Source organism: Aspergillus candidus (assembly GCF_002847045.1).
Source record: "Aspergillus candidus strain CBS 102.13 unplaced genomic scaffold BDW47scaffold_8, whole genome shotgun sequence".
NCBI lineage: Eukaryota > Fungi > Ascomycota > Eurotiomycetes > Eurotiales > Aspergillaceae > Aspergillus > Aspergillus candidus.
The window spans coordinates 627,364-644,765 of record NW_020194013.1 but is presented as its reverse complement, the minus strand read 5'-3'; the positions used below and the strand labels follow the sequence as shown (position 1 = coordinate 644,765).

General features: G+C 52.6%; 7 protein-coding genes across 7 annotated transcripts; 4 read left to right on the top strand and 3 right to left on the bottom strand.

Annotated features, from left to right (window-relative positions):
* Positions 1 to 489: 489 nt before the first annotated feature.
* Positions 490 to 1,996, top strand: BDW47DRAFT_134875 (uncharacterized protein; the record flags this gene model as incomplete). The annotated part of the gene is made up of 2 exons (XM_024818185.1): positions 490 to 863; positions 934 to 1,996. The coding sequence occupies 2 exons, from the start codon at positions 490 to 492 to the stop codon at positions 1,994 to 1,996; spliced, it is 1,437 nt and encodes a 478-aa protein (XP_024674641.1).
* A 704-nt stretch (positions 1,997 to 2,700) lies between these two features.
* Positions 2,701 to 4,008, bottom strand: BDW47DRAFT_101440 (urease accessory protein UreD). Its single transcript, XM_024811659.1, has one exon. The coding sequence runs from the start codon at positions 3,862 to 3,864 to the stop codon at positions 2,728 to 2,730; it is 1,137 nt and encodes a 378-aa protein (XP_024674640.1). The 5' UTR covers positions 3,865 to 4,008; the 3' UTR covers positions 2,701 to 2,727.
* A 546-nt stretch (positions 4,009 to 4,554) lies between these two features.
* Positions 4,555 to 9,207, top strand: BDW47DRAFT_101438 (cohesin subunit IRR1; the record flags this gene model as incomplete). Its single annotated transcript, XM_024811658.1, has 3 exons — positions 4,555 to 4,737; positions 4,915 to 5,436; positions 5,500 to 9,207. Coding segments are annotated over exons 2-3 (3,620 nt in total), but the record flags the coding sequence as incomplete, so codon positions are not given.
* A 173-nt stretch (positions 9,208 to 9,380) lies between these two features.
* BDW47DRAFT_89515 (uncharacterized protein) lies at positions 9,381 to 9,973 on the top strand. Its single transcript, XM_024820161.1, has one exon. The coding sequence runs from the start codon at positions 9,464 to 9,466 to the stop codon at positions 9,764 to 9,766; it is 303 nt and encodes a 100-aa protein (XP_024674638.1). The 5' UTR covers positions 9,381 to 9,463; the 3' UTR covers positions 9,767 to 9,973.
* On the bottom strand, positions 9,974 to 11,899 carry BDW47DRAFT_89517 (karyopherin alpha). Its single transcript, XM_024820162.1, has 2 exons — positions 11,149 to 11,899; positions 9,974 to 11,093 (listed from the first exon to the last, which is right to left on the bottom strand). The coding sequence occupies exons 1-2, from the start codon at positions 11,635 to 11,637 to the stop codon at positions 10,182 to 10,184; spliced, it is 1,401 nt and encodes a 466-aa protein (XP_024674637.1). The 5' UTR covers positions 11,638 to 11,899; the 3' UTR covers positions 9,974 to 10,181.
* A 687-nt stretch (positions 11,900 to 12,586) lies between these two features.
* BDW47DRAFT_89500 (telomere-binding alpha subunit central domain protein) lies at positions 12,587 to 14,731 on the top strand. Its single transcript, XM_024820160.1, has 4 exons — positions 12,587 to 12,942; positions 13,006 to 13,921; positions 13,984 to 14,359; positions 14,430 to 14,731. The coding sequence occupies exons 1-4, from the start codon at positions 12,673 to 12,675 to the stop codon at positions 14,686 to 14,688; spliced, it is 1,821 nt and encodes a 606-aa protein (XP_024674636.1). The 5' UTR covers positions 12,587 to 12,672; the 3' UTR covers positions 14,689 to 14,731.
* A 187-nt stretch (positions 14,732 to 14,918) lies between these two features.
* On the bottom strand, positions 14,919 to 17,006 carry BDW47DRAFT_101434 (CCCH zinc finger protein). Its single transcript, XM_024811657.1, has 4 exons — positions 16,820 to 17,006; positions 16,597 to 16,740; positions 16,176 to 16,518; positions 14,919 to 16,087 (listed from the first exon to the last, which is right to left on the bottom strand). The coding sequence occupies exons 1-4, from the start codon at positions 16,892 to 16,894 to the stop codon at positions 15,267 to 15,269; spliced, it is 1,383 nt and encodes a 460-aa protein (XP_024674635.1). The 5' UTR covers positions 16,895 to 17,006; the 3' UTR covers positions 14,919 to 15,266.
* Between the last annotated feature and the right edge of the window lie 396 nt (positions 17,007 to 17,402).

Genomic DNA, 17,402 nt, shown 5'->3' with positions numbered 1-17,402 from the left:
CATGATCGGTACGTCATGATCGCCAGAGGACATGTCCAAGGTGAGAGAACTGGTGCAAGGGCTGGACCTGGACCAAGTTATGAGTTATTAGTTATACTGTGAATTGAATAGACTTTCATGCCTGAATGCTTGATGACCGAGACGCTTCTAGATCAGGCAGATACCCCAAAAGACACTTCATGAGTATCAGATGGTAATGTAGCCAAAAAGCCAGACCCACAGAGCTGTAATAATAGCAGATATCTACCTCCCAGTATAGAGCTGGCTATGTCCATGGCGTCCCTCGTTCCGCATGCTGAGCCAAGGATTCATGTGCTACACTGGGAAGACTGGGACATCTTCATTCATCAGCCCATCCATTTGTGTCACTTCGATATCCAGGCAAAGCAAAGGCAAACAAAACATCTCCAGCATCTCAAAGGCAACCAATTCTGCATCAACCCATCGCCAAGACCGCCAATAATCGAATCATGATCAAGAAGTGATAAGATGGCGCCCCACTCCCCGCAATCCAGCCCAGCTCCCATTCCATGCACACTCTGGGCACACGATGATCTCCATTCCTTGTTGCGCAAGAGTCAGGATAAACCTCCCCCTGACGGATGCGAGTCTGGCCTCGCCGTAGACGACTCCATCCCCATCGGAGAAATTGCCCCATCCCGATGGCGCTCCCTGTGGCGTCGAGTCGCGACCGCCTCCCGCTTCTCGTCCTCCGCCAATACAGAGTCCGATGATGCGCTGCCGCTGCTTACCTCGCCTAGTCAGCCACCCATCTCGGCCCACAAGCTCAGGAAGGACTTGGCAACCTCCAGGCACTTCTCTCGTTGTTGGTTGTACCCTCTACTGGGTTTCTTTGTCATGCTGTGAGTCCCGTTTGGATATACGACCACCGGAGCGGGGGCGGTTGTGACAAAACCGCTAATCCAATGACAGCGGGGTTGTCCAGTTTGCTGCCATAGCCTGCGGAATAGCCATCTCCTTCTTCCCCGATGATGTCGACCGCGCAGCGGACCGCTGGCGTCTCTCACACAAAGGCTCGAGCGAGGACGCGTCGCATTGGCCGACGGCCATCTCGAAAGATATCCGCCTGGTCGGGTGTCACTCGCACAATGACTACTGGCGTCCGGTCCCCCTCTTCTCTGCGCTCCAAGCGGGCTGTGTTGGCGTTGAGGCCGACGTCTGGCTCTTCGGCGATGATCTCTATGTCGGCCATTCTACCTCTGCTCTCACCCCACAGCGCACCCTGAGGAACCTGTACCTCGAACCGCTGCTCAGGATCCTGGACCGGCAAAACCCTACCACAGCATTCCATCCCAGTTTAAGTAAGCCCTTGCAAGGCGTCTTCGACACGGACCTATCACAGAGTCTGATCCTACTTGTCGATATCAAGACCGATGGCCTACAAACCTGGCATCAGGTATCCGCGCAGCTCTCCCCACTGCGCGAGCGAGGCTACCTCACCCACTACAACGGCACAGACCTAGTCAACAGACCAGTCACCGTCGTCGGAACAGGTAACACGCCTTTCAACATGGTAATAGCAAACACCACCTACCGCGACATATTCTTCGACGCCCCGCTAGAAGTCTTTACCGCAGGCAGCGACAACGAGCACCAAGAAGCTGCCATTACAAACCCACCCGCCAAGAACGCCGGCCAAGGGCTCTCCGGCCTGTCCGGCGCAGCCATCACCCCCAACAGCTTCAACTGGACCAACAGCTACTACGCGTCGGTGTCTTTCAAGAAGTCGATCGGGCAGCCGTGGCTGTTCCGTCTCAGAGAGCGACAGCTCAGTAAGATGCGGGCCCAAATCCAGGCTGCGCACGACCGGGGTCTCAAGGTGCGGTATTGGGCGCTGGCGAGCTGGCCGCGCAGTCTGCGCAATTATCTCTGGAGGGTGCTGACTCGTGAGGGAGTCGATGTTTTAAATGTGGATGATCTTCGGAGTGCTGCGAAGGGCGATTGGAGACTTGAGGTGTCGGACTGGTGGGGCTGATCGGTGACTACCGGTTATATATGATTCTTTATTTGAGTAGTTAGTTAACTAGCAAGCTCTGCATGCAACGGTAGGCGGCTTACGATCGTCCAAACGCACAGCCCAAGTGACGATCACCGTAGCCGAGGCCTGACGTGTGGAGTCATGCTTATACTTTTTATTTTATTTTATATTATACTATATTCTTCACTCTTTCCTCTTTTCTTCTTCTAATCCTTGGTGCAGTACACATGTCCCATGACGACAGATCTGACAGATTGGCCGTGTCTTACTGAACTGCGTCATCTCGCATAGTGTGACGATGGGGCGCCCGGCTACAGGATTTTGCATGATAATTTGTATATCTATTCATGCCCAAAGATACTTACTACCTATCCACTCTCGCTGATAGTGGTATGTTTCTTAGGGTTCATTTGTCGAGTGGGTTGGAGTGGATAAGGCAATCGTGGATTAATCTTGCGCTATCTTACGCCAATGACTGGACATTCTTTTGAAAGAGATACGTACGTTTAATATGAAGACGTAGATTTGATAAAGAAAATATCGAACCGATTCTGATTGATTCGTGGGTATCATATCTATCTGATCGGCGGGCTCTATACCGCCATTGGATGGATGATAGCAAAGTTCGTGTACAAAACGCTCAATAGCATAAGCTCTCTCAATGCAGACAGAAAGAGAGAGGGAAAGTAAGAAAAAAAAAAAAAAAAGCAAAAGTTATGCGTCCCAAATCATAAGCAGAACAGCGCCTCCTCTCCAAACTCATTCACCACCGTGCCCTCCTCGCGGAACATGTCACTCAGCCAATTCTTAGCGGTTTCAAAGTCCGGCGCGCCAAACTTGAGGAGGACGAACCCGGCGCGCACACGCGACGCAGTGAACGTGACCTTGGCGTCGTAGTGCGAGGTAGTCTCCTCCACGGCGGGAGCAGAAGAGGACCAATTCCGCGCGCCGATGCGCGGCTGGGACGTGTAGCGGTCCATGATGAAGGAGGCGAGGTGTTCAAAGATAGGGCCGTAGAGGATGAGGGTGCCGACGACGCCGTGGGGGCGGGTGCGCTCGCGGATGAGGTTCGTGCGGTGGAGGGTCTCGTCCGCGTTCTCGAGGCAGCCTTCGTCGAGCTCGCTGTCGAGGATGAGCGAGTCGCGGAGGAGGAGCAGCTTCTTGGCGCCGGTCTCGTCGGCGGACCAGATCTCGTTCTTTCCACGCCAGAGGTGGAAGTCCCAGTTTTCGCCGCGCGAGGCGCGCCCCTGGGTTACCCAGTCGAGGACGCAGAGGCTGCTGCGCTGGGTGTCTTTTTGGACGGTGCCGTCTATGGTGAATCTCTGGGTTTGCTCGTATCGGCTGTCTTTGAAGGGGACGGATGGGTCTGGGAGGTAGCAGAGGGCGGCTTCGCGGCCGATGCGCACGTCAATATTTTGACGGCTTTTGTCGGAGAGGGCGTGCGCGGGGGACGGCCCGCGGTGGCCTTTTACGCTGGCGTTTGGCTCGGTTTTGTAGATTTTCGTGCTGCCTTGGGGGGTTGTGACGACGAGTCGAGTTTGGGGCTCGAGTGTGATTGTGACGGCGATGTGGTCGCCTGGGAGGAGGCCGCCGCCGTAGGTGAGGAGGTAGAGGTGCACGGGGCGGGAGGTCGGACAGGAGAGGGCGGAGGACTGGGGTACGTAGCCCGGAGCGCGGGTGAGGAGTTTGAGAGGATATTTGTAGGTCAGGGTGGTTAGAGTCGGATTGGAGGGAGGTAGGAGGGAGAGGACGACGTCGCCCTGACCGGGCTTAGCGACGCAGGCCTCGAAAGGGGATTTTATCGGCATGGTGGTGTGGTGGTGGTGGTAGTTTGGCGGGGAGATAGCTTCAGTCGGGATGAGCATGTCGGGGGGAAAATCCAGAAAGAAAGGAAAGGGCTCAGGCAGGACGAATTATTTATAAAACAAATGTATCATAGATCAACGAGCCAGAGCAGGGTATGTCAGGATGGACCATGGCAAAAGGTGTGTTGGGTCTGCATAGTCCATGCTGGGGAGTGGCTTGTGGAGCGCATGATAGATAGATGGATACTTCGTCATCCGCATGGCTCTTTTTTTTGGCCGTTACACGTATTGCTGATCCAGGCACTCAAAGCGGGGGTCTTCCGGTCTTAGCTAGGCATCAGAACCAACCCGTCTTGGCTGGGTCTTGTAGTCTTGGGTTTCTGGTATAATTGGTGGGCATGGAGCTTTGCGATGGAGCACATCGTGATATCCATTACGGCATCGTTTTCTTTTCTCTCCGGGGGACCCAGGATTAGGGTTCGTGCATGTCAGATGTTGCCCTTCGTAGATGCGCCAGGCTCGGTCTGTGACGGTATCTTACAATATCTTACGGTACGGCTGTTGTTTCCGTCTCCACCGGATAAGGGACAATGCATAAATATTATATAATATAAAACATTATTTATAGCCTGAGGCAACAGGGTGGAGGCCAGGCCTTCAGGCACCCAGGCACCCAGGCGCGTGTGGGAGCCAACTTAGGTAACGGAAAGCATCTCCCCGTGTTCCCAATAATCAATCATCATCATCTCCCCTCACCTACCGCCATCCCTCTCGCTCGACTCTGCTCCTTTCCGTCCCCTCCGTCCACCGTGGCGACTGCTCTCTTGAGGGTTTAATGCGTCCCATTGACTCTTGACCACCTCCCCAGGATTTATTTCCTCCAGCCCCGCGCGGTGTGCTAGGAAACGCGCGCGCGCAAAAGAAACATCTCGGGTGCGTTGGCAAAGCATCGCGTTTCACGTCACCAAACCATCCAAATCTACACTCCCCTCCTCTATTCTGTCTTCCCCGCGCTTGATCAAGTCTATTTCCTAGAGAGCGGAAATTAAATATACCCACATGAGAGTTCTTGGAATAGGGATCGCTGACTGACGTATCTTTGGCTTCCAGTGCCTGCGACTACCGACACAATGGATCCTGAGTCGCAACTGACCAGCCCCGAGCCAGATATGGCCGAGAACGACAGCTCCGCCAGCAGAAGGAAATCGGGCCGCGCGACACGGAAACCGGAATTGTTCTCCCAAAATTTCAGCTCACAGAATGGCGCGACGCCCGGAAAACGCAAGCGCAACACAACTGGTGATGACGACGATGAGGATGATGATAGCGAGGGCCATGCCGAGGACATTGATGACGCGTCGGAATCTGAAGGCGACGTGTCCAATGATGAGCCCGATGAAGAAGAGTTACGAGAGAAGAAACGAGCGGCGCGCCGGGCGTCCGCAAAGAAAGCCGCTTCCGGGTCGAAGCCAAAAACGAAGTCTCGTGCGGCGAAGAAGCCCAGATTTGTCGAAAATGGAACCGGTAATCAATTGGCATTCCGTCCCGCTCCTAGTGGGAGGAAAGTGGTGTCGCGTCCCCGGAAACCTAAGGTGCGGCCTAGCCTGGCTGCTGGCGAACGGGGTCTTTACGGTATGGTGATCGCTCTGCCCTCTCCACGGGTGATTACACGCGGTAGCTAACAACTATATGTAGCGGAGGTCTTTGGGAAAGGCCGCAATGCCGACACCACCGCCGCGGATTGGCTCACCCGCTACCAGAAGGACCAATCCACCGCCATGCGGGACATGGTCAATTTCATTCTCCGGTGTACCGGTACTGATCTCGAAGTGAGCGCCGCAGATATCGAAGATCCCGATCACAGCCCGGATCGCATCGTGGATTTGCAAAATCTGTACCACGCCGAAGGCATCTCCGAATACCCTCTCATCTCAAAAGCGAAGAAGTACCGAGCGCTGCAACCCGTTCTCGCCGAATTCTTCAATTCTCTGTTTCAGACCTTGCACCACTCGTCCGTCTTGTATGATGACGAAAAGCTCTATGAAAACCTGCAAATTTGGATCTCGGCCATGTCGACCTCCCACTGTCGCCCCTTTAGGCACACCGCCACCGTTGTCGCCGTGAATATCATGAATGCCATGTGTGATGTTGCCCGCGAGTTGATGACTTCCATTTCCACGTCCCGAAAACAGCTCGAAAGCGAGAGGAGAAAGAAGTCGGTGAATAAGGGCAGGGCTGACGCGATCGAGACCGCTGTTCAAGAGGGTGAGAAGAAGCTGGAGACAATCGATGACTACCTGAAGGACGGAGTCAACATTGTATTCGTCCATCGCTATCGGGACGTCGACCCCAAGATTCGTTCTGAGTGCATGGCGGCTCTGGGCCAGTGGATGCGCAGCTACCGGGAATACTTCTTTGAAGGCCAGTTCCTTCGGTACTTTGGATGGATCTTATCGGATCCGGTTCCCCACACTCGTTCCGTAGTTGTCGCCCAGATCCGGAGTCTATTTGACAACAAGGACAACGTGGCTGGTATTCGGTCGTTCATCGAGCGTTTCCGCCAACGCATCGTCGAGATGGCTGCAAACGACGCTGACGTCGGGGTGCGCGCATCCGCAATTGAACTGTTGGACCTCATCCGAGACGCAGGGCTGGTCGAGCCCGCCGATGTGGACGTTGTCGGGAGACTCATCTTCGACTCGGAGCCCCGAGTACGAAAGACAGCGGGTCGGTTCTTCGTCGCTAGCGTGCAGGATGTATTTGAGTCTACGATCGAGGAACTTGGAGAGGAGGCGAGCGAAATGTTTGCCGACGAAGATGAGGAGGACTTCGAATCCCCAAAGCAATCCTGGATCAAGTACAAATGCTTGGTTGATACTCTCCAAGCCTACGACGAGCAAGAAAATGAGTCAAAGCCTGATCGACCTATCTCCGCCTCGAGGGATGTTCTGTCAGGCGCTTCGCTCGACTCGCGATTTGTCCTTGCGACTGAGGCTATTTACCCCTATTTTACAGAGCTTGGCCAATGGCAATCTTTGGCGGGTTATCTTCTTTACGACCACTCTCAGATCGCCGACGACTCTGCGGATAATGATACTGCGAGCGCCGTCAAGCGGTTGTACAAAATCCAAGAGGGCCAAGAAATGATCCTTCTGGAGGTGCTCTGCAGTGCGGTGAAACTGCGGGTGCTCGAGGTCGCCAAATCTGATATTGACAAGCGAGGCCGGAAAGTGAAGACCTTGACCGATAGGATTCCAGAACTACAGGAAGAAATCGCCCACAGCCTCGCACAGATCATCCCTCAGCTCCTGAATAAATTCGGCTCCGTCCCAGAAGCTGCGTCGGCCGTCTTGCGACTCGAACACCTCGTGGACCTGGACAAGATCCAGGACCTGCAGAGGGATGCCACCGCCTACACCTCCTTACTGAATGATATAAACAAGCAGTTCCTGACACATTCCGACCAGGATGTGCTGGCCGAGGCTAGCGTTGCCTTCCTTCATGCAAAGAGCTCCGACGATATGCGGGATGCGCTGGAAAGCAAGGTGCAAGAATTATGGGATGATATGATCGACACGCTCGGAACGTTGTCTCGTAAGAAGGATGTTGTGGAGGGCAGTTCACTGTCTGCCTCGACTCTTAATGAGCTCACCAACACGGTGACCAGAATTTCGAACCTTGCGAGCGTGACTGATTGCACCGCGGCTCTAGAAGCCACGCCGGCCACCAAGTCTAAAGGGAAGAAGAAGGATGCCGCAGAGGCGCCATTCAACATCTTCACACACCTCGTAGAACGAGGACTACGCGATGACGAGGAAGACGAGGATTCGGCCAAGGCAGAGACCGAGTTGGTCATCAACAGTATGCGGACGCTACTTTTCTATTTCATGTGGAAGGTCCAAGGCCTGGTCACGGTCCTTGCTACCGGGAAGGCGTCGTTGAATACGGCCTACTTTGAAACATTGACAAAAAGCCGGGAGACATTTGTGTCAATCCTCGTTGCTATCATGCGGCAACGCTCGGGCTTGGACGACGTCCGTTTCGCAGCAACCACCACTCTCCTGGACTTACAAACGCTGTTCGGAACACTCCGACACGCCGGGCAGGGCGTGGGTAACGACGAGGAGGTCATCTTCCAAACCCAAGGTTTGGTGCATGAAGTCGACGCGAACACCCAGTCACTCATCGGCAAAATCCACGGGATCGCCGAACGGAATTATGCCAAACTGATTCGTCTCCCTCTCGAACCTGCCGAGGATGACGCTCCCGAGTCTGACTCCGATCTCGAAAAGGAGCCGTCGGACGACGAAGAGACAGGTTCTGAAGGAGAATCGCCATCCACCCAACGCCTGCGGTCTTCAATCATCGCGGAGCAGCGCCTCTGCGAATTGACAGGCAAGATTGTTTTGGCTATCATTGGGCGCATTCTGGACGGTTCCGGATCCCAACGGGGCCAGTTGAAAAAGCGTCTGACCAGACACAAGTCTCACCTGGGCCACAACTACCGCGAGGTCCTCTCCTTCCTCGAGGAGCGCAAGCCAAAGGCCGCTGCCGCATCGCGGTCCAAGAGCAAGCAGCCCGCACGGGGCGGGTCCAAGGGTGCTGGCAAGAACGACCACAAATCCACCGAACGGATTGAAGACGACGACGACGACGAGGATGAGGAGGAGACTCGCCACCGCGCGGACGAAGACGACGAGGAGGAACTCCGAGCGCGGGGCCTCATCGAAGACAACGAGATTGACCGGGAGAATGACCAGGAGGATGAGAATCCCCGGACGCCTGAACCGGACGAGGACGACGTGATGGGTGATTGATTGACTGATAGACAAGATATGATATATTGATTGATTGATTTGTTTGTGTGGCTGGCTGGCTTCGTCTCTTGTCCATGGAAGGGGCTGTTTACGGATGGTGGATATCTTTCACCTCACGATTCATCTTCTTCTCATTTCTATTTTCGTCACCTTTTTTTCTTTGCTTTTCTTTTCTGTCTCTGATCCTTTCTGCTATGGACACTTTTCTTCCTTACTTTTATTTTTATTTCTCTGTCTACAGATTTATTATTTCCCCTCTTCGTGGTTCCTACTTTTTTTTATATTTTTATTCCCGCGGCTCGTTACTTCACTTCATATTCCAGATCCTTTTTCTTCTTCTTCCTCTTTCTTCCACCTTTCGTCCCTATTCCGCAGTCCCTAATTCCGCGCAAATCACTTCGATTACCCTGTTCACGATTGACCTTCGTATCGCGGGCAGTGAAGAAGGCGATTGAACGGAAGGGAAGGAAAGAGAAGGAAAGAAGCAGGCAGTGAATTTGTTGCGCGCGATGTATGTATCGAACCGACCCGGTATGTAACTTTACGCTCTTGTATATACCTATGAGTTACCCATGGCGTTGCTGTCTTTGTGAATACTTTTCTTTCTCCATTCCATCTACTAGATGTCTATGTATGTGGGTAGAGTAGGTCGTAGAGTTGACGGGCTTTTTAGACCTGGAGGTTCAAAACGGGGGACGTCGTATAGAGAAAAGGGCTCGCTATAGAGTGATACCCCGTCCACTACATACATAATTCTGCAGAATTGCAAGTCATGAGCTTCCGATTTCAATGAAAGTTGTCAAGCTACTGCAGTACCTCGAGAGTGAAAGACCTAGAATTGAATGCTGTGTGGCTATTTCTACCTTATTTTCTCCCTTTTCTCCCTTCGGAAAACTTCCAGCACAAAAGGACGGACAGCATTTTCTCAGGTTGCAGACGCAGAGGGGGACAGCGAAGGTTGTAGGGTCAAGGGAAGTAAACAAAAAGGGGTGGAAGGATGGGTGGAAGGATGGGGATGGGTAAAAAGTCAACCGGTTGATTCAACATGTGCAAGTTACGCCTGTATGAGAGATGCTACGAGAGAGGCAAAACAAGAGAAGGGGATACATGACGGTGAATCTTGTTATCGTGAAATAATAACATAAAAAAGGAAAATAAATCATAGCAAAGGGGGGGAGGGCTGGATTCGTGATAGGAAAGAAAGAAAATTAGGGGAACCGTGATCAATCAAATGTTCAAAAACAAGAAAAATAACAGGAATAGGAAAGGAATAGCTGCGTGACGCTACTCAAGAGGAATGTCTAAGACACCCAACTCAAATCTCACCTGCAGTAGGTCAGGCCTAGAAAGTTGAGAACCAACATGAATGTCCATGAACAGGAAGAAATACTCCATTTTTTCTTTTTCTTTTTGGGTAGGAGGGGATAGCGGGGTGGAGGGGCCGGGGGACAGGAATGCCACCACGCAAGGGGTCTAACAAGAAAAAAGAGTTGAAGGGAAAAAAAAGTTCAGGTATCAATTCAAGTAAAAAGAAAACTGCCGACTGGGAAAGATCCCATTTTACATATCCATGGAATCGCCACCGTTGGCGAAGCTGAAACCGCCCGGCTGCTGTTGCTGCGTGCCGAGGGTGAAGCCGGTTTGCGTTTGCTGGGGAGCAAGCTCGTCGATATCACCGGCCGCTTCGTCCTCATCAGAGAAGTACTTCTCAATGATGTTGTAGGCCTTCATGTAGATCTCCTCGTTGGCGTTGTTCTGGCAGTCGTGGATCTTCTCCATACCGCCAGCCTCCTCGATGAACAAGGCGTAACGGTTGACGCGGGCCTCACCGGCCTGTGCCGTCTCCTTATCCATATCACCAACCTTGAGGATGTTCTCCAGACCATCCAGAGCAACCTGGATGATCTTGTTGTCAGGGCAGGCCAGGAGGTCGCACAGGGGCTTGATGCACCCTTGGGAGACAAGATAGCGGATCTGCTCGGGCTTCTGCAGACCACCAGAGGTGGCGTTCGAGATGGCCCAGCAGGCTTCCTTACGGGTCTTGAAGTCACCATTGGCAAGCAGGTGAATCAGGGGCGGGATGATGTTAGCATCAACAACGGACTGGATCTGGTTCGAGTTGCCAGCGGTGACGTTGGAGATCGTCCAGCAGGCCTCCTTGCGGATGCCGTCCTTGGTGGAGCTCAGGAGGGAAAGAAGGGCGGGGAGAGCGCCGCAGTTGACGATCACCTGGGTCTGGACGTCATCACCAGTGACAATGTTTCCAACCGACCGGAGAGCGGGAGTTTGGACGGAGGTAGAGGCGTGCATCAGGAGCTCCACCAGACGACGGGGAATGCCCGCCTCGATCACAGCCTGGATCTTATCGTTGGAACCATCGGACAGGTAAGAGATAGCCCAGCAAGCGTCAATCAGGACTTCATCATCAAGCATGTAAATAAGTTTAGCGAGGACAGGAAGAGCGGGAGCGATCTAGAACAGGTCAGACAAAGCCCGAGTAAATGGGTATAGGATTGGGGGACTGTACGGTGGTCCAATCAGGTTGAGGCGTCTTGCCACGGCAGAAGTTACTCAGGGTCCATGTGGCGTTACGGAGCATGCTCAGCTTTCGACCATCGTTGATGAGGGTCAGCAGGGGACGGAGAGCGCCGGCGTTGAGCACAAAGTCCCGGCATTGAGGGCTGTCACCCGCAATGTTACCCAGGGCCCAAACCGCCTGTTCCCGGACATCAGGCTCGGGGCTGCTCAGGAGCTCGACGAAGATGGGGACGGCACCGGCCTCGATGACCACCTGAGTCTGTTGGGCAGATCCAGAGGCGATGTTGGTCAAGGCCCAAGCAGCCTCGAACTGAACCAAAGTGTGGGGGGATCGGAGGAATTCCACGAAACGGGACACGACGCCGGTCTCGATAACACGCTCGATGGGAGGATTACGCTCCTTGGATAGAAGCTTCCTGAATTTGGTGGTGGCCTGGATCTGCGAGTCGATGTGTTCGGAGAAGACCCCCTTGACCATCTGCGGGAGTTCCACGTTCAACTGAACAAACCAGTGTTAGCCATGTCAAGGTATTTTCCATACTCGAGTAGAGAGGGCAAGGATAAGCGGGTGGGTCGTGCGGTCCCGGAGGAAATTGGTTGACCCATCATCCACTCCGACTTAGCAACCGGGCGGTGAAAAAGATATGAAAAAGAGGCAAAGAGAAAAACAAACAGTCTAGACGGGGGGGCGAGGGAAAATCACAAGACCACCCAATCCGCCAGCCAGACTTAAGGACAAGGGAGATGAACAAAAAAAAAAAAAAGACATACCTCACTCTCGATAGCAGTAGCCTCATCGTCACTCTCGGCGCCAGCGGCCACACCGTCTCCCACACCAATGCCGCCATCCCGGGTCTGGATACCTCTCCTCTTGGCCAGGTTCTCATCGCGTTTCTGCTTTCGGATCTCGACCTGCTGCTCCTCACGACGACGACGCAGTTCGTCAGGCCGGAACTGATTCCTAGCCTTGTATTGGGTGCGACGATGCTCGGGGATGTAGCGTTCCGCCATGGTTGCTTAGGAGGGGTGAAAACAAAGCGGGCACCACAACGGGGTGGGTTTTGTTACTTAATCAAGAGGAGGGGAGGGGGGGAAAAGAGATGAAGACAATGAAGAGGGAGAAGAAATCTCCGAGAAAAGAAAGAGGAAAATAAAAACCCAAAAAGGTTAGACGAGGAAGAGGGAGAGAAGGAAGAGATCGATCTCGATCAAGAGCAGACGTAGAGATGGAGGAAGAGAGAGAAGGAGGGGAAAAAAGAGGTGGGTTTGTCCTCAGTCACGGGACGCCGCCGCTTGTGATTCGCTGTTTGCGGCTGCGCGCCTCTAAGCGCCACTTCCGCCTAAGCGACCATTCCCATCAATCTACTACAACCGATTTACACCGTAGGCAGTACCAAGGACTGTCATTTCCGTACTGAGTCCCACCTGGCGTGTATACGAATCCCCTGAGTCTGTACGGTCACGTGTCGCGTGATTGAGGACCCATGTGGCATCTGCGCTGGGATTCCTGACAATGCTGCCCGGACTCGGTGAGAAATACGCGGATGTCGCGACGGCCATCTCGGAGCAGGGCAATAAGCATGTCATTGGGGTGGTGGTTGATGTGTTTGGAGGCATATGGAAAACCAAGAACAAGTCCAGCAGCATCACGTTTACCATCAAAGACCGGGATCTGAATAACGGGCATACATGGGATGGCCTGAGAATCAAGTACTTCAGTGGCAACGAGAGCCAGCTGCCCCCCGTCGAACTAGGCGACGTAGTGCTTTTGAAAAATCTCTATGTTGGTGGCCAATCTGTCTTTGGCAATCTTTCTGGAAATGTGACGCTGACGCGATCATCGCAGATTCGGTCCCTGAACGGGAAGCCGATGGGCGTCGCTGCTGAGCAGAAGACAATCCCATGGGCCATTTGGCGTGATGACCCGGATCCCAATTCGCGAGGGGCCCCCATCACCGGGCCATCTCCCTGGGAGCCATATCCTTCAGAGAGTAAATATGCAAGAGGTCTACTAGCTAAATCTACCGGTGCCGAGGGCGCCCACGGCGCCAAGGGCTTTCGCGATGAGGGCGCCGAGCGTATTGCTGCCCCTCGATCCCACACAGTGGTTAACGCTTCAATGGAGAGATCCAAAACCGTCAAAAGCTTTTCTCTCATCAGGGAGGTTGAAGAGCGCATGTACACAAGTCTTGTCGTGGAGATTCTGGGAATCATCCCCAATGGCCACGAGAGGGCTCTTGTCTACGTTACAGACTATACGGCTAACGAGGGCCTGCCTAGCTATGAGTACGATGAAGAGGCCGGGAGGGAAGGGGACGAGTTCAACTATCAGGGACGGCCGAAGCCTGCCAAAGGCCCATCGAAAATGACCATCCAAGTGACCCTGTGGGAGCCGCACTCTAGCTTTGCACAGAACAATCTCAAAAAGAACGATCTTGTTTTGTTGAGCAATGTTCAAATCAAGCGGAGCCGGGTCGTCGGTGGATGTCTGGAAGCCAGCATCTCCGGCAACCGGAATGATCCCCGTGCGGTCAATGTCGAAAAGGTAGATGCTACGAGTGACGAACACGCCCAGGAACTCGTCAAACGAAGAGAAGAGTACCTTGAAAAGCATCCGGAAAAAAGGAAACTCGAAGACACGGACGACCCAGCGAAAAGCACGAAAAAACGGAACCGACCTGTGACGAAAGCAAAAGACACCAAACGGGAAGAAGGCCAAGGGATCCTCCCCACCAGCTTTCGCAATCAACTGAATGACAAAAGTCGGTATCCATCTCCAGCCACTGCCCGATGACGCACTGACATGCTTACCTATCTAACCTAGTCCAAGCATCCCACCGACACAGACCCAACCGGACCATCGAAGCAATCCTCGACAAAGACTCCCACAACAACGCTTCCCCCGACCAAATCGAGTACCGCCTACCCTTCCAGAACCTCAGCTACCGGACGAACGTCAAAGTAGTCGATTTCTTCCCCCCAAACCTCGCAGACTTCGCCGTGCCGGAAGAAAAAGCAGAAAACACCCTGGACGCATCCCCAGGGCAAACCAACGGCGACCGCGTCACAAACTGGGAGTGGCGCTTCTGCCTCCTCGTCGAAGGCGCAGAGCCTGTTCCCCGAGGGACGCAACGGGAACAGATGAAGCTCTTCGTCGCGGGTCCGGACGCGGTTCATTTTTTGCAGCTTGATGCAGCGGAGTAAGTCATATATCGCGCAAATACACACATTATTAGACCCCTAGTATACTAATCTTGTATCTTTCTTCAGCCTACGGAAATTCCCCCAAAGACTGTCCGAGCTCAAAGAAAGACTCTTCTACGTCTGGGGAAACCTGGAAGAGCGCAAGTCCGGGATCTCCCCAGATCGGCTCTCGCAACGGCCCTTCGAGTGTTGCATTCAAGAGTACGGTGTCCGGTGCTCTCACACTCTTCCCGACGAGCGCGAGCTCGGCTGTAGCCTGGCAGACTGCTTCGGGTGGGAGAGGCGTTTTGGCATATTCGGAACAACTATCCAGTGGGAGAAATGATTTCTGTATTTGTTATACCCCTTGGCGTTAGTTTAAATGTTTTATTTCTGAGATTCACATTTCAGAGTTATTGTTTACTACAGTTCCTTTGGAGGCACGTAGAGAAGAAGCTGAATCTTATGGATTATTTACCTCAAAGCCTATTTGGTGCAACGGACTATCCTAAGTAGATGCAATGCCCTCAAGGCATCAGTATATCAACATTGAAGATATGGCTCAATATAAGCGCCTGGACGTATGCTCCTCGACTTTACATTCGAGTGTTGTCAGACCGTCATGTCCAGAATACAACTCTGTCCCGTTATTGAACAATTTATGGGGGATGGAGCGAGAAAAGAAGAAAAGAGGAAGAATCCATGCACGTGCTTCAAGACCCAACCTTGATACCAATCCCCTCGCAAAAGAACCCAGAATTTGAACAAGGGAAAGGAAAACAACGACCGGAATCGCCTTCATGACCGCTCCGGGAGGTGACTAATTTGCAATAATGTCATGTGTCGTTAGGAAGAAAAGAGAGGAAACAAATAAGTGAGGTCGTACCCTTGTCGTCATAGCCAAGATAGAAAGGACCAAACCAGCTAGACCTTCGTCACCTTGACGATATTAGTATCGATACCATGCGCGGCTCTGTCGAACCGGCAATTATCGCCCCAGAAGCATTCTTTTCGACCGGGCTCGCTCTGCGGGCAGCGATGTCCATACATGCACTCCGTGTCGTCGCATTCGAGCCCATACCGACAAGGGGTCATGCGAGCGATGGCGACGAGGATGAAGTGTTCACTTTTAGTCAATTTGCGGACGTGGTCGTGGGGACAATTATCATTCGGGCAGGTGCCTTGTATATGGTAGAAGTTGCAGAGTTTCAGTTTCTTCATACGGCTCAGTTCGTCCCGGGGGAGGGTTTTGAAGTCGAGACGGTCCACTCGTTGGCCGTGTTTATTTCGCTCTACGATCTTGGGATGCGTGGAGATTGACGCTTTGGAACGCACTACCTGGAAGTCTCCCGAGGTCTGTGAGACGGTCGAGGAGGACCGGGAGGGTTGCACCCCGTTACTAGGTGTTGTAGATGTATTGGTGGAGGGCCCTGCCGGGGCTGGAACGTTGTGGTGATGTGAGGGTGCGAGCGGAGCGCGCGGCTTGCTGGCTACTGCTGCCTTCCACGGAGCCCACACGTTCATCTTTGAGTCTCTAAAGAGATCAGGGAATTTCGCGGCCCGGTAAGATGCCTTGATGGAGTTCATCTCGTCTTCGAACGGGAGGCCTTCGATCAACGACACTCGCCCGGCGAGACTTCTGTCTTCTAACGTTTTTCCCAGAATATCTGCATATGCGGGGTCGGAGTTACAGCCCAAGAAAATTTGGTGACAGTGGCAGTTGTATAGATACAGCTTGAAAGCCTCTGAAGAACACGCGGACCGCAAATCAGCACCTGTGATGGGGGAAGCAGAGCATGCAGCCTCCAAACCGTAGACAAGAGATGGACTCACCGCCAATCTTATCATGGGCGCTCTCCTTGCCCGGACCGATATCCACGAATTCGAACAAAGGATAGCTACTATTGAAGCCGCGACCAAAATCCTCGATCAGCGCAGGCTCAGTAGTGACACCTCCTCGGACACAACGTTCGCTCAGTCCCTTCATATTATCGTATAGTTTGACCATTATTTTCGGCGCGTCGATGTGGGGGAAACTGCTGACCACGTAACTTTGGAGCGCCGTGTGGAGATGCTGTGCTGCGTTGCGACCACCCTGCTCGCCGTTTTGTAGAAACTCGTCTTTGAATATCATACCGGCGCCGTCGAGGAGGACAACAATAAAAGGTTCGCGGTCCTAAAGTCGACGAAACATGACAACATCAGCAAAGGGAACTAAACTAGATCTCACACAACCACCAGGGAAGGGCCTCACCATCACCGCTTTAACTCTGGAGATTTGGTTCATTAGCTCCATCTCATGGATCTGGATATCACGATTAAAGCGGGTCTCGCGTTCATGGTCAAGCTTCTCTTGCTTCCACGCATCTTCTAGTTCGGTTACACGCTGTAGAAGGTCCTATGAGAGGGCATTCTTAGGTTAACATGGCAAACGGGATGAGGGTCACAAGAGCTGTCATTGAATCCGGCGGAGCTACCTCAATTAGGCTGTTCTTGGAGTTCTCTATGGAGATTAATTGCTTATAGCGTTCCAGATAAGCTGTAGCGGTCATGATGGCTACTCTATCTTCTTCCTTTTTTTTTTCTGGTTTGTTTGAATGGTTATAGGGATGGATCAGAGGAATGGTGTATTCTAGGTAGCTAGTAGGTAGCTGGTTGTTGATATCTTTTTTTTCTTGTGGAGAGGGAAGTTTATGTGGAGAAACAAGAGAAGCAGAGAACAAACAATCCGGCGGTTCACTCTTTGTCGGTGGAGCGCAGTCTAGTCATGTATCCAATAAGGGTCTGTTCTCAATAGCATGAGAAGGTACTTATGAAATTAGTTTATTTATATACCAAGATTCAGATGATTTACTCCGTACTGGGGAAGAATTGGCCACCTTGATTCATTGAATTATTCTCCATACTATGGCATGATGTCTATCTATTCAGGGATACATACCTTAGCACCCTATAAGGTAGGTATCCAGGTAGAGAAGTGGAATTCTAGGAATCCTCCGAGTTGAAGAAATGGCCGCTGATAAGGAAATCACCTGATCTGATGGTGACAGCGGATTCTCT

Bases quoted from the DNA above. Each gene is read 5' to 3' on its own strand.
- BDW47DRAFT_101440 (XM_024811659.1), bottom strand. From the start codon at position 3,864: ATGCTCATCCCGACTGAAGCTATCTCCCCGCCAAACTACCACCACCAC.
- BDW47DRAFT_89515 (XM_024820161.1), top strand. From the start codon at position 9,464: ATGCTGTGTGGCTATTTCTACCTTATTTTCTCCCTTTTCTCCCTTCGG.
- BDW47DRAFT_89517 (XM_024820162.1), bottom strand. From the start codon at position 11,637: ATGGTCAAGGGGGTCTTCTCCGAACACATCGACTCGCAGATCCAGGCC. The intron at 11,094-11,148 runs GTACAGTCCCCC...GACCTGTTCTAG, and splicing joins CTCAACCTGATTGGACCACC to ATCGCTCCCGCTCTTCCTGT.
- BDW47DRAFT_89500 (XM_024820160.1), top strand. From the start codon at position 12,673: ATGCTGCCCGGACTCGGTGAGAAATACGCGGATGTCGCGACGGCCATC. The intron at 12,943-13,005 runs GTTGGTGGCCAA...CGATCATCGCAG, and splicing joins TGCTTTTGAAAAATCTCTAT to ATTCGGTCCCTGAACGGGAA. The intron at 14,360-14,429 runs GTAAGTCATATA...ATCTTTCTTCAG, and splicing joins TTGCAGCTTGATGCAGCGGA to CCTACGGAAATTCCCCCAAA.
- BDW47DRAFT_101434 (XM_024811657.1), bottom strand. From the start codon at position 16,894: ATGACCGCTACAGCTTATCTGGAACGCTATAAGCAATTAATCTCCATA. The intron at 16,741-16,819 runs GTAGCTCCGCCG...GCCCTCTCATAG, and splicing joins CCAAGAACAGCCTAATTGAG to GACCTTCTACAGCGTGTAAC. The intron at 16,088-16,175 runs GTGAGTCCATCT...CGTGTTCTTCAG, and splicing joins CGCCCATGATAAGATTGGCG to AGGCTTTCAAGCTGTATCTA.